Genomic DNA, 13,645 nt, shown 5'->3' with positions numbered 1-13,645 from the left:
GCTAGGCATATAGCACAGCAAGACGAATAGCAAGTTGCGATTATCGTAAACGCGACCAAAATTATTTATCCAGAGGCCTAAAAGTGACAAGGACTGGAAAGAGTTTAGTGACAGAAGGTGCAAGGCGCGCCCGAATCCAGCGCCTAATCGTTGATTGGCAGGTCAAATTCCAGGTGAACGGCAAGCTCTCCATCACATTTAGAATCACGCTCATCTTGCATTTCGTATTTCCTGACAGCTTCCCGCATCATTCACCAGATGGAAGGTCGCGCCTGTTATGCATGTTCACATCTGCTTTAGGCATCTTTGAAGCGGTCGAGATCGAATTTCGAGGCAGACAGCTTGCCCTTGGCTGAGACGAAGCGGTTCAGCTGTGGACTTGACCTCTCTACCATACATGGGGTCCTCCAGTGATGTGGTACAGTGCCTGCCAGCTGCTGTCCCTATTCTATCATCTTGCAGATGACAAACGTCAATTTTACCGTGCTAACGATTTGAGCCGCTGTTGCCCGTATACGCTACAGCCAATTCCAAAGCATTTGACTTCTGACCTCTTAGGTGCGCCATAACATTCGCTTCGGACCTCAGAACACCATTGCAACAAGATCCTCATCTAGCCGAGCTTCTCCTACTACCACGATTGTCTCGCCTCGTGGTTGAGCACGCCCCGAAGGATATTCGTGGCAAGCTTCCATAGCATATTGAGATCCTGCCATTTCGGGGCTGACCATATCCACCCTCCATGCTCACACTGCGCCACGGCTGTCCGATACCTCTCAGACACCATGGAGAATGACCGAAAGCCATATCAGCCCGTTCGTGTCGAGATGATCGGTTTCGAGAGCGGGCTGGAACGTTTCTCGAAGGACGGGATCACCACATTACCTCCAGTCTCCAAGTGGAGAAACAACCTGACAGCGCTCTCTCATTATGAGAACCTCTTCTTCATAGCCTCCGATGACTGTATAGCAGTTTACCAACCCGAATTTCCTTTCCAGACATTACGCCGGCAGCCAGCTCTGCTGATCAAACCAGAACTTGCGAATCGAAATGCATTGGGTTACCTGAGCCACCGTGGCGGAGCGCGAGATCACTGCATCAACCATTTGATGGTAGGAGACCTAGGCTCGCAAGAAATACTATTGTTCGTTACAGACTCGGGAAATGTTGAAGCATACTACACAAGCGCTGTCCTGGAGGCAATCAAGAGAGCACATGGACAGTACTGTGAGGGCAGTAGCTCTGACGTGCTTGGTCTGCGCCCCTTCTTCTCGCATTGGGTACGCCAGTCGGCTTGGGGCATTGACATCCACAAAGAAGCTCGGATGATTGCTGTTTCTGCCAATGTACCCACTAATGTTCAGCCTGGTATCAGTGAAGACACCTCAGCTACCATTACTGTCTTTGCCTTTGCTTTACAACCACCACTTTCGTCCGGGTCAGAATCGAGCGATGCCGAGCCTGAATCGCCGGATACTGTTGAGTGGACGCTATGGGACCCCAGGAGGTCTCCAGGCCCGCCAAAGAGGACTCGAAACTACAAGATCAACCTTGCTGGTTGGGACGGGCATGGTAACAACATTCCGAACATTTGCTTTGCTAACACTTCTGACGATGACGGCGGCATCTGGCTGCTCAGCACTGACATAACTGGCGAAATGAAGTCCTGGCAAGTTTGGAAAGCATCAGTGTTCCGTGGCTGGAATTTCGGCACCGCTGAAGGCAGCGTTAGACCGTGGATGCATCACCACTATCCGGGCTGGAACGTTGCTGCGCTAGATGTTAGCTGCTTCAGACCCGCCAAGGACAACGATGAGTTCATAGGCTCAAACAAGGCACCAGTATACTTCGGCTATCATGATCCAGGACAAAGCTTCAACATTTCCCGTGTTGTCGACCGCCACCCCGCAAACAGCCACTTTCATCCGTCCAATACAGAAGCCGACGATGAGGATCCACCTTCGGACATTGATGAAATGCACGGCAATGTTGAGGACGACGATTTAGTGCACGAGGAACCAGATGCAATGGAAGATGTACAATCACCCTCAAATCCGATACCTCTCATCCCAGATGCAGATTGGGATCCTGTCCCATCTGTGCAATCTATGGATCGGGAGATCGAATCTTTCCGGAGAGCAGTTGAGTATCAGGTCGAGTCAGAAGATGATTCTGTCCTTGAGGAGGATAGCAGTGACGATGAAGAAGACTCGATGGAAGACGAGCAGCAATCGTCGCCTCCCAGTGCCAGGATGCAAAAGCATATCCGAAGGCTGGTGACACCAATCCAAAACCCGAACGCAAAGACACCTGAAATTGCAATGATTCATTGCAGTGACTCCCACGTCAGATTGTTAGGTTCGCCCAAAGCTCGATTTCCACACATATTCTGTGCTTCTATGCTGCGGCAAATCATGCCACAGACCATTCAGACCCACATGCAAGGTCTCGAGTTCGCTCATATGGACCGCCTCAATATGCTGCAGAAAATACCTGAACTGGGGATAATCCTCATTGCCACACAAACAGGTAGAGTCGCGGTATGTGCTTTGACCAGAAGACCAGATGGACTTCTCGGCTTCCGCGTTGACTGGGTACTTCCAACCAAGAAGCAGGAACGACGTGGCAGGCGACCTGAGTTCTGCAGTCTAATCGGCATAGCAGTAGCACCAATTCAAGGAAGATGGAAATCACAACCAGATACTGCTGACAGTGACGAAGAGTCAAACTTCGAAGATCGAGAAATCGATGGTGTTCGCACGAGCTTCGATCCGAATGTGGTTGTGCTGAGACATGTTGCGACCCCTCAAGAGAGACATGCGTGGAGGAACGAGAAGGGTGTACCTCCAACTACGAAGACGGAGCATCGGCCCTGGAGGAAGCTGCCGTCTGAAGTACCGCCATGGCAGGCCACGGAGACGAGCAGGAGATATCGGCTTATGCTGACCTATTCTGATATGTCTGTTCTGACATACGAGCTCTGGAGGGATGTGGAGAAGGAAGAGACAGCATGAGCAGACACATTACAGCTGGGTGGAGCGATTTTCGACGACTTATATCAAGATATGCTTAGTATTGGGTAGGGGTATTTGCGGAGGATCTCTCGTTCATCACAGGAAGGCAGAATTGTAGCAATGGCGCTGAGGGACACCGGCAAGAAGGACATCCTGGGGGTGTGCTGCCAGTGTTGAGAGTGCACTTTTCATACTATCACCCGACCATCTATCTTCGAAGACAGACCACTTTTGATTGGGGCACTCCAATGTGATCGGAGATACGCTCCGACCTATGACATAGTAACCATTTCTATCAAATGATATGATATATTGATCCCAACCTCGACCTCCCATGCCATTTTTGCTCGGCATATGTCTTTTCGCTACTGCTCGAGTAAAATTCTAGCCCAAATCTACTTCATTGTCCACACGAGTCCACTGACACAACACTTGGACACTTGACAAAGGCAATAGTTCACCAAGCAGATTCGCCACTCAGAGGTTCCAGCGCTTCCATAACCGGTCATTCTATCGAACAGACAAACTGCATCGTCTATCGTCTAGCCTTTCGAGGCTCGTCAGCCAAGTTCAAAACTCGTCACACCCTTTCACAGTCCTCTCACGACCAGCCGCGAAGGCTTCCTGGACACTACCTATCGCCGGCTTCTTAAGCCAGACCGGACAAGACACCAATATACACACCATGGCGTCCTCCTCCGAACAGAAGAACATCGTCATAATCGGCGCCGGCATCATCGGCTCAACAACAGCCTACTACCTCACCCGCCACCCAAGCTATGACCCCTCCAAGCACAAAATCACGCTTCTAGAAGCAACATCCGTCGCCTCAGCGGCAAGCGGCAAGGCAGGCGGCATGTTAGCTCTATGGGCGTACCCCAAGTCCATCGTCCCGCTTTCATTTCAACTTCACAAGGAGTTAGCGGAGGAACACGGCGGAAAGGATAAATGGGGGTATCGACCTGTTGGGGTTGGTGCTATCGAACTTAAGGGTAGGAGTGTACCGAAGGACTCGATTCGTGCTGCGAGGAATGACGAAGATGCGAAGGGGAAGAAGGAGCCTGTGGGGACGACGCATAGTGGGGATGAGGCGCCCGTTGGTGATGGGACGGGGTACACCAATGGCAACGGCAACGATGTAAGCCTGGAGAAAGAGGCAGGATATGACCGGAAGCAGCTTACGAAGATGGGACTGCCGGAGGACCTCGATTGGGTTGCGAAGGAGAGTGTGAAGGGGTATCAGAGTATGGCGGGGCCGGGTCAGACGGCGCAGGTTCATCCGTTTCAGTTTACGACTAATATGGCGAAGCTGGCGGAGGAGAAGGGTGTTAGTGTTGTGTTGGGGAAGTGCGAGGAGGTTGTGGTTGAGAACGGTGCTGTGAACGGTGTGAGATATACAGAGAAAGAATCCGGACAGCAGAAGACGATCGATCGGGTGACGGATGTTATTGTTACGGCGGGCCCCTGGAGCAAGAAAGTCTGGCCTGGTGCGCCGATTGGGAATTTGAGGGCGCACAGTGTGTGTATTCGGCCGAGTCGACCTGTGAGTGCGTATTGTTTATTCACGGATATTGATCTGCCGAAGAACTTCAAGGAGGGTGTGAAGAGTCGGGCTATGAATGTTAGCCCGGAGATCTATGCGAGGCCGAACAACGAGTTGTATGCATGTGGGGAGGGAGACCACATGGTTCCCCTGCCTGAGACGAGTGCGGACGTGGAGGTTGATGATGCTCGATGTCAGGATATCGTGGATTACTGTGCGAGTTTCAGTGATGAGATGAGGGACGGAGAGGTTCTGGTAAGGCAGGCTTGTTATTTGCCGCAGGTCGAGTACGGTGGTGGCCCGCTGATCGGCCCGACAAGGACAAAGGGCGTCTTCCTTGCGAGTGGACATACGTGTTGGGGAATACAGAATGGGCCAGGAACGGGGAAGTTGATGAGTGAATATGTCTTCGATGGGGATGCGAAATCTGCGAATATCTCGAACCTGGACCCGAGGAAGGCGACGCGGAGATAGATCAACACTGCTGCTAAATAGGTAGATCCTGCCTCTGGGCGAAAAGCCAAGCTGGCCGATCAGGCTCAAGGTTCATTCCAAGAGCAGCCCAGTATATCACTCAAATACGATCCGGGAAGCCACACCAAGACCATAACAGGGCATAACTTGGGACGCCCATTGAATTCTGGCGTGATGTAACTTGAATCCCGGGAGCACCCCAGTGATCGCAGGTGGTGTCGTCCGATACCTCGGCAACGCTGTTAAGTGTTGAAAAGAAAGGTGCCATCTTCATCGTTGCCACAACGTCACCTGCTCGTCTCTGTCCGATTCACTTCAGCCTCACAATACCGTGGTGCCCCCTTCACCCCACTTCCGAAGACGTTTTGATATGTTTCAACATCGAACTATGCCTGTATTCCAGCCACTGCCAACACCCCATTCTTTGGACCAGTAGCTCAATGGCAGAGCGTTCCCTGTATAGCTAAAAGACACGTCTGCAAACGGTGGTGAGCCGCTGCCACAGCACCGGCGGCCTTTAGTCGAGTCGGCGTTGCCACCGCAGCCGGGAAAGGTCGTCTGTTCGAGTCAGGCTTGGTCCAGTTTCTTTTTGCTTCTCAAATGCAGACGCCCGGGATCGTCGTCGAACGTGTAGCTCTGCTTATGCGTGGTCGATCAACCTTCACTGTTTGACTCGTGCGCCAAGCCCGTGTTTCATCCTCAGGTCTGCCCCCGATCCTGCCCCCTTATAGTCCACATCGCCAAAGCTCTTCCTATAATTGGGGCCAGTAGCTCAATGGCAGAGCGTTCCCTTAATAACGACGTCAACAGGTACTTCAGTATCGTGACACCGGTGCTACATCACTGGTGTCTTTGGTTGGTGGGTTTCGCTTTCCGTGGCGTGGGGAAGGTCGTCTGTTCGAGTTAGGCCTGGTCCGACCAATTTTCTTTTTGCGCCGGCTGCATATGCTTCGATACAATGGTCAGTATCATGTCACTTCGTCTCGCGCATGGTGTAGATCAAAACCCTCTTGACGTGGTGCCATAGTATGCGTGCTACCTAGCTTACGGCCATGGCAGTAGAGCACGCGACGCCCGACCCCGGCTTCCGGCCCGATCCAGTGAAGGTGTACATCTATGGCTTCACTAAAAATTGCCCACCAATTGAAGCCTATCCAAGCCGTCCAATTGGACCCGTAACTCAGTGGTAGAGTGCTCCCTTCACAGCTGACACACGTAATTTCATGTTGCGGTGGTGAGGCGTGGGATTCACCTTGTCTCCTCCTTTGGTGTCTCGCAACGTGTTCGGGAGATGTCGTCTGTTCGAACCAGACCTGGTCTATATGAGCCATCGATCTTTTTGGGGGCCGCCCATGACGAAGATGATGGTAAAAGGCGCTTCCAAGAGCGTGCAGATGTGCAGCAAAAGAGCAAGGAGTAGTGCACGGTGAAATCTGCATTGTCATTTCGTCTCACATCTCGTTCATCAATATCGATCTCATCATCATGCGTCCTCAAATACTCACATCATGCCTTCCACGCACTCACGATCTGCACGACATCCTCATCCGCCACTGGGTGTCCCAAACCTACCCTTTGCGGTATGTGCTTCGCACTCGCGCCCCATACTAGCGCATACTTGAACGTGTCCTTGATAGTCCGATGTATAGAATCGCAGACATCCTCAATGGTGCTATTCCTTCTTACAATCAGTGCCTCACTAAAATCTGGTTCAACACCCGTCCGCTTCGTATAAATCCTAGTCAGCCTCAGATCCTGCCAGCATCGGGCAACCACGTCATCGATGCCAAGATCCATCTCGCAACTCATGACGACCGTGTTTGGCTCTTTCGCTAAACTGTCGAGGAACTCGAGTGATATCGCATCGATTTTGTTGTAGACGTATAGGCACTGGATATATTTCCGGTGATCTTTCATGATAACGTCGATGAAATCGTCGACTGTAGCATATTCATCTCGGATAAGGACTTCGCAATTCAGCATTTTGTAATCTCGGAGGATGTTGTAAAGCATTTTCTCGTCGAGGTACTTTGGCGGCGATTGGAATGTAATCTTCATGCCACCGGCTTTCTTGGCTTTGAGGTAAATATTTGGTGGTTCGCGGTTGAGTCGGATGCCGACTGACTCCAGCTCAGCTTCCAGTAGCGCCCGTTGTTCTGCTCGTTTCGTCGCGTCAAGGACCATAAGGATGAGGTCTGAGGTCTTTGCTGCAGAGATGACTTGTCGTCCTCGACCTTTGCCTTCCGAGGCGCCTTCGATGATACCCGGCAAATCTAGGATTTGGATCTCGGCGCCGCCATATTCGAGGACTCCGGGGATTGCTGTTAGCGTTGTGAAGGAGTAGGCGGCCACTTCGGACTTCGTCTTCGTTATCTTCGATAGAAATGTAGACTTTCCGACCGATGGAAAGCCAACGAGTGCTATGCGTGCGTCGCCTGATTTGGAGACGTCAAAGCCAGCACCGCCTCCTCCGCCTGCTCCTGGACCGGGTTCTAACAGTTGTGCCCTGAGTCGTGCGAGTTTACTAGTAGCGAAGTCAGTAAAGGCGCTTATGATGGACCTATCAGGACCAGTACAACGCAGTCTTCGTAGTCGAGGTCCATGCGAAGACGAAGCGACTCACCCTTTCAGCAAGCCCAAATGGTACTCTGCATTTCATTTAGCGATGAGTAAAACTTGTGAAGCAGGCATGACTAACCAGTTGCCTTGTTTTCTGTTGAACGCCGTCAGTGGTTCCTTCTGTCTTGCTCAGAGAGCGAAATACCCACTCTGCGTCCTCGCCATCTCCGCCTCTATCTCCTTGATCTTTTCTGTGATATTCACCATTTTGCCGGCTTCTGCCCGTGCTTAGAAGTCTCGATCGACTGATGGCGAAGGCGTTCCGCTGTGACGGTCTGAACGTACAACAGTATGCTCTGTCCTCTATACTTCACGGTCGACCGACTTAGTAGCGGCAATCTGTCCGAAGGCACAGGTTGATTATGTTGATGGAAGTGGCCGTGGGACCCTCAACATGGGACGAGTGGAGAACTTTTTGCCCTTACGGCGGGTATCCGAGACTTCTTGCGCAGCACAAGTATGTCATTTGATTCACCGTGATTTGGCCTTGTCGCGCGTCTTTATCAATAATCAATGGTTGTGGCAGAGCTTTCTTTCACCATTGGTCTTGAATGCTAACACAGATTGTTAGACCATGTACTCTCCAGGAAGGTAGATGCAGCCACGGCTGCTCTGCCTAGACTCTAGCTCGTTACCTGCGATCTAAGTCTACTAACACACAACAACAGTCATCGCGTCAACCAGGTTGATTCTAGCCAGCACCATGGCGAAGAAAAAGAAGACAGCAGCTGCTTTGATAGAGCAATCACGGCCTGCACCGGCAGATACAAAGCACGTTGATGGCGTTGAGCGACCAAAAGTCTCTGCACTTTCCCCTCGCAACAGCCAGGGCAACACTGCAGATCTGGCCGCAATCTGGATGGATATGCTCGGTGAAGATGCTGAGGCTGTCAAGGGCTTCCCCAAGCAACAAACAGAACCATATGCCGCACTCAAGGCTCTATATGGCCATGAGATCAGGTTAGATGTTGGGAGGAAAACCGTCTGGGGAAAGCCGAAACTGGGCTTTGAAATTGCAATCACAGCACAGCACGATGCTTCTGTGTTCGTGCGCTTGGACATCGAACTGCCTGAGAACTATCCAAAATCAGGACCTACTATCCATCTGCTCGAGCTTGACCCTGATGAGGATGAGCTGAGGCTCAAGATCAAGAACACAATTGATCATATCACCAAAACACAAGAAGGCGACGAGCAAATGATTTCCAGTATTGTGCCAGAAGTCGAGGAAACACTCAGTAAAGAAGTGTCGAGAAGAGCCGAAAGGGCTCAGGGTGCCACGTTGGAAGAGGAGCGGACAGCTACCGAGGTCGCTGCTCAGGCCGATGCATCCTCTAAGCAGCAGCTTGCTATGCAACGAATGGAGGCAGAAGCTGCAGCGAAGGAAGTACGACTAGCGCAAGATGTTGAAAATCAAAGACGACGAGGGCAACTGCTCAGCTCTGGTGGCTCAGCCGCCGAGCAGCAAAGCACGATGGGTCAGAACTATCCTAACAGTTGTGTCGTGTTCGACCATGATATAACATGCCACGACTTCTCCATTGATGCCGACTTGACGTTCCGAGCTGTTCAACCCATGTCAGTAGTCTATCAACGAGACGACAAAAAAGTCCTTCTTGCATGTCCCTACCGAAACGGCGATGTCATGACCCAACAGCTAGTATTGAAAGAAGTCCGACTCCCTCCTGCTATGGACAGTGAGGCCGAGTACAGAGCGACGCTAGCAGCGATCGAAACAGCACTTCAAGAAACCCGAGCTTTTCACCACGCAGCAATTGTGAAGATTCATGCCTACAAGCTTATACAGCTAGTTGATCATAATTCCAGCGCTCACTGGGAAGTTCTCATACTGTCAGAATATGCTCAACTGTCTTTGACAGCTTTATTGGACATGGTGGACGGCCTTGCCGCTGTCAGAATCCGAACCTACACGAGGTCTATCCTGGACGCTCTCGAATTTTATGATCGTAAGGGCTATGTTCACCCTGCGATTCATGCTCACAACATCCTCCTGTTCGGGTCAGCACACAGCAGCTATCAAGCGAAGCTTTCGGATGGGTATGGAACTGCTTTACAGGAGCTAATCGAAAGAGCACGAAACACAAAACAAGCAGATCTCACCCAGGGCAATTGGGCCGCACCTGAGCTGATTGGAGGCGTCTCAGCCCGAAGCAGCAAGACCTGCATCTGGGAACTTGGCGTTGTGCTCTTGCAAATGGCGCTCGGCAACGAAATGACCAAGACTTACACATCTCCCGAAGACGCGCTCTCTCGAGCTAACCTAGACCAAGACTTTGATCACCTCATCTCAAAGATGTGCGCTATTTCGGCTCGGAAACGGCCCACGGCATTCCAGCTACAGTCACATCAATTCTTCAAGAGCCACGAGCGATCCATCTTCGCACCGGAGATACGACGTTCGACTAGCGTGCCAACACTATCCCGGTCCAAGAGCGTCTTCGAGTCTAGGTGGGCATCAGAATGGGAACCCGTTGAGAGACTTGGTAAAGGCGGTTTTGGCGTCGTTGTCAAGGCACGCAACCGTCTGGATGGTCACTTCTACGCTGTAAAACAACTGAGATGCAAATCTGTTCGAGACATTGAGGAGATCTGGGGTGAAGTCAGAATGCTTGCTCAACTCAACCATCCAGGCATTGTGCGTTATTTCGGATCGTGGAGTGAAGAAGAGCAGGGAGATGCTACGGACACGGAGACTTCGACCGCACTCACCGACCCTCGAAGCTTTGCCATACCGACTGACAGCGCCGCGCCCAAAAGCAGCATGTTTGCGTTGCCGTCAACAGGCCATGACTTTATGGACCCTGCATTATCGCAAATACCGGACGTCGAGGACGACGAGGAAGTGGAAGAAGAGAGCAGTGACAGTAGCGATGACAGAAACATATTTGGGTACCAGTCTGCGCCATCCGATGACGAGGACGATAGTCAAGCAATAGAGTCGGCGGATGAAGCCGATGGAGAACCAAGTGACCCATTTGAGCTTCAAGCGGCGGCTAACAACCTCGACGAGCAGCCGAATTTTTTCGAGTCCGATGGATCAGCAGCGCCGAAAGAGCGGACCAATATACCATCTCGCCCTCAACCTTTCATTGTAGCTGGAGGCACTCCTAGTGCTATTCGTCGGCCACCTCAATACTACAACAAACCGTCGACTCTGTACATCCAGATGGAACTTTGTGAGACCGGAACATTGTTAGATCTCATCAAGACCGGCCTACCCGACAGGATTGATGAGGCATGGCGGATCTTCCGACTGCTGCTTGACGGTCTGGATCATATACACAGCCTTGGTGTCGTTCATCGCGATCTCAAACCGATGAACATCTTTATTGACTCGCAAAAGATGCCCAAGATCGGAGATTTTGGCTTGGCTTCTCCAGGACAAGCGACAGTGAAAGGTCACAAAGTCGCAACACACGTGGCTGGACCTATGTCGAAAGGTATCGGCACAGTCTTCTATATCGCACCTGAGCTGGATGATATGAGAGCGAATGGCAAATATTCATCAAAAGCAGATATGTTTGCCCTCGGTGTCATGTTCTTCGAGATGTGCTTCCCTTTCAAGACGGGTGCCGAGAGGGTCGGGTGGATGCAGACTATCAATCGCGGCGATGCAACTCTACCGGACAGATTCAATACCGAAGAATACAAGGTCCAAGGACGAATCATCAAGTCCCTTATCAGCCACGACCAGGATCAACGACCAGCCGCAAAAGAACTTTTGTTAGATCCTGAAATACCTGAGCCGCTGGAGGAGGAGAAAGAGCAGCGATTTGTACAGAGACTTATGCATGGTGATCCTGAACAGTTCCAGAAGGTCATGAGCAATTTCATGAGCAAGATGGCAACAAGACCACAGCTCCTCGCATATGCTCATGTGGGCAAGGAAGCCTTCGAGCAATCCGATCCGTACTTAATCGACTCTATCCAAGAACGGCTGTCTGAGATATTCAGAGCTCATGGAGGTGTCGAGGGTAACCGAGCGACAACATTTCCAGTCGAGGGTTTTTACCCAAATCCTGCTAGATTTATTGATCCAGCAGGATTCACGGTTCAGCTGCCATACGACCTGACACTACCATTTGCCCGAGCCATTGCTGTTCAGAAGCCCAAATACAGCAAGTCATACTGCTTTGGTACTGTATTTCGGCATCGTGGTCCGGGCATCGAACCTCTACGCATACCAGAGATTGACTTTGACCTTGTATCATACAGTGCACAAGACCTATCTCTAAGAGACGCACAAGTCATCTCGGTGTTAGACGACTGTTTGATCAAGCTTGGTTCGCTTTTCTCTCGCTCTTTCTCGATCGTTGTATCTCATAGCGATCTTCTGGACCTGATCCTTAGCGCATGCGAAGTGCCCGAGACAAGGTTTGAAAGCGTTAAGCATGTGTTATCTGGGCTCAACGTGGGCAAGATTACGTGGAAGCAGGTACAGCGAGACCTTCTGTCTCCTGCTGTTGGTCTGACAACCACAAGTGTGACTTCTCTCAACCACTTCAACTTCTCTGCGGCGTTCGAGGAGATGCGGGACCACGTACTAACCAGCCTCAAAAAGTTGAAGAAAGAAGATTCGGCCATGAAAGCAACCAGGACCCTCAATCGCCTCCAGGAAGTGGACGATTATGCTAACCGCCTCAAAGTAAGAACAACTGTGCAGTTTTCTCCTCTAAGCAACACCTCTGAAATGCTGTATCGTGGCAGTCTGATGTTCAAGTGTGTGGAAAGCAAAGCATCGAAGACCGTAATAGTTGGAGGACGGTACGATGCTTTGATCCGCAACTACCACACACCAACACAGAAGACCTTTGCTCGAGCCGCCGGATTCCGTATCAACGTTTTGGACCTTGCATCGTACGCGAGGACTGACGCTCAGCCCGCAGGAAGCAGAGCATCCAAGATGAAGATTGCCATACCGTCAAGCATACCTGCTCGAGTTGACGTCGTGGTCACTAGCTTTGACGAGACTACATTGAGAGACACGTGTGTGGAGCTTGTCCGCAACATTCTAGATGCCGGAATGAGCGCCGAGCTTTCGGAGCCATTTGATGGTATGGACGAGCTGGAGAACGCATATGCTGACATGGCCAAGTACTGGTTGGTGATTGTCAGACCCATAGGCACGACTCAACGCGCTATCAAAGTACGATCGCCTTCTCGAGAAGAAACTGATGTTCTTGCTTCGGAGCTGATCGGTCATCTACGAGAAGAAGTCGGCGACCGAACAACCACCACGATGGAGCAACCGACGCTCAGGAGGACGAGAAGCTCGCATGGGGCATCTGACCGAGAGAACATTGTCATTCTCACACCACAGCACAAATCAAAGAAAGTCAACCGAGCAGCAATCGTCGATTCGGCGCGAATCGCAGCTCAAGAGCTAGCAGAATCGATGAGCAAGACGTACAAAGTCCTTGCCATCGACACAGATGACGAAACTTTGCAACGCTTACGAAACACAAGGCTAGCAGATGGTGAGAGCTGGCGTACGCTAAGGCATGCAGTGGCATTGACGGAAAGAGAATATGTGCAAGAGATTCAGGAGCAATTGATGGATTGGAGTAAGGCTGGGCAGGAAGGAGCGTTCTTGTGCAATTACAAGACAAAGACTTGCATCTTCTATGATTTCGGAAAGGTATGATAGACCACACGAAAGCTACGACTGATGAGACATGAATGGACGAAGGAATGAACTATGAGGGAAGTGTTTAGATGCTTTGTGACATCGACTTATGATTGTACGATACCTACAAAATGTTAAGACCTAGAACCCGGATTCTCTAGAGCCCCCTGTCAATCCAACTATTGCAACCCTTCTAAGCGGGCTCTTGTGGGCGCGGGGTAGGCGGCCGTCCAAGACGTGCTTCAAGACCTGAAGGATCGGTCACTAATGCTACGCTTTCTTCTACACCGGTTCGCACTTACCACTGATAAGATACTTCCTTTGGTCATAAAGTCTTTACCCAATCTT

General features: G+C 51.1%; 4 protein-coding genes across 4 annotated transcripts; 3 read left to right on the top strand and 1 right to left on the bottom strand.

Annotated features, from left to right (window-relative positions):
• Window positions 1-785: 785 nt before the first annotated feature.
• Window positions 786-3,014, top strand: PMZ80_002002 (uncharacterized protein; the record flags this gene model as incomplete). The annotated part of the gene is made up of 1 exon (XM_064870439.1): window positions 786-3,014. One exon carries the CDS (start codon window positions 786-788, stop codon window positions 3,012-3,014), a length of 2,229 nt encoding a protein of 742 aa, XP_064732892.1.
• Window positions 3,015-3,699: 685 nt separating this feature from the next.
• PMZ80_002001 (uncharacterized protein) lies at window positions 3,700-5,031 on the top strand (the record flags this gene model as incomplete). The annotated part of the gene is made up of 1 exon (XM_064870438.1): window positions 3,700-5,031. The coding sequence occupies one exon, from the start codon at window positions 3,700-3,702 to the stop codon at window positions 5,029-5,031; it is 1,332 nt and encodes a 443-aa protein (XP_064732891.1).
• Window positions 5,032-6,537: 1,506 nt separating this feature from the next.
• Window positions 6,538-7,857, bottom strand: RBG2 (Ribosome-interacting GTPase 2; the record flags this gene model as incomplete). The annotated part of the gene is made up of 4 exons (XM_064870437.1): window positions 6,538-7,555; window positions 7,655-7,679; window positions 7,730-7,744; window positions 7,800-7,857. 4 exons carry the CDS (start codon window positions 7,855-7,857, stop codon window positions 6,538-6,540), a joined length of 1,116 nt encoding a protein of 371 aa, XP_064732890.1.
• Window positions 7,858-8,353: 496 nt separating this feature from the next.
• On the top strand, window positions 8,354-13,315 carry GCN2 (eukaryotic translation initiation factor 2-alpha kinase; the record flags this gene model as incomplete). Its single annotated transcript, XM_064870436.1, has 1 exon — window positions 8,354-13,315. The coding sequence occupies one exon, from the start codon at window positions 8,354-8,356 to the stop codon at window positions 13,313-13,315; it is 4,962 nt and encodes a 1,653-aa protein (XP_064732889.1).
• Window positions 13,316-13,645: the final 330 nt, after the last annotated feature.

The sequence above is a fragment of the Knufia obscura genome (genome assembly GCF_036327395.1).
Source record: "Knufia obscura strain CCFEE 5817 isolate CBS 148926 chromosome Unknown scaffold_2, whole genome shotgun sequence".
Lineage (NCBI taxonomy): Eukaryota > Fungi > Ascomycota > Eurotiomycetes > Chaetothyriales > Trichomeriaceae > Knufia > Knufia obscura.
The sequence above is the reverse complement of the archived record's forward strand: the minus strand, read 5'-3'. Positions and strand labels throughout refer to the sequence as shown.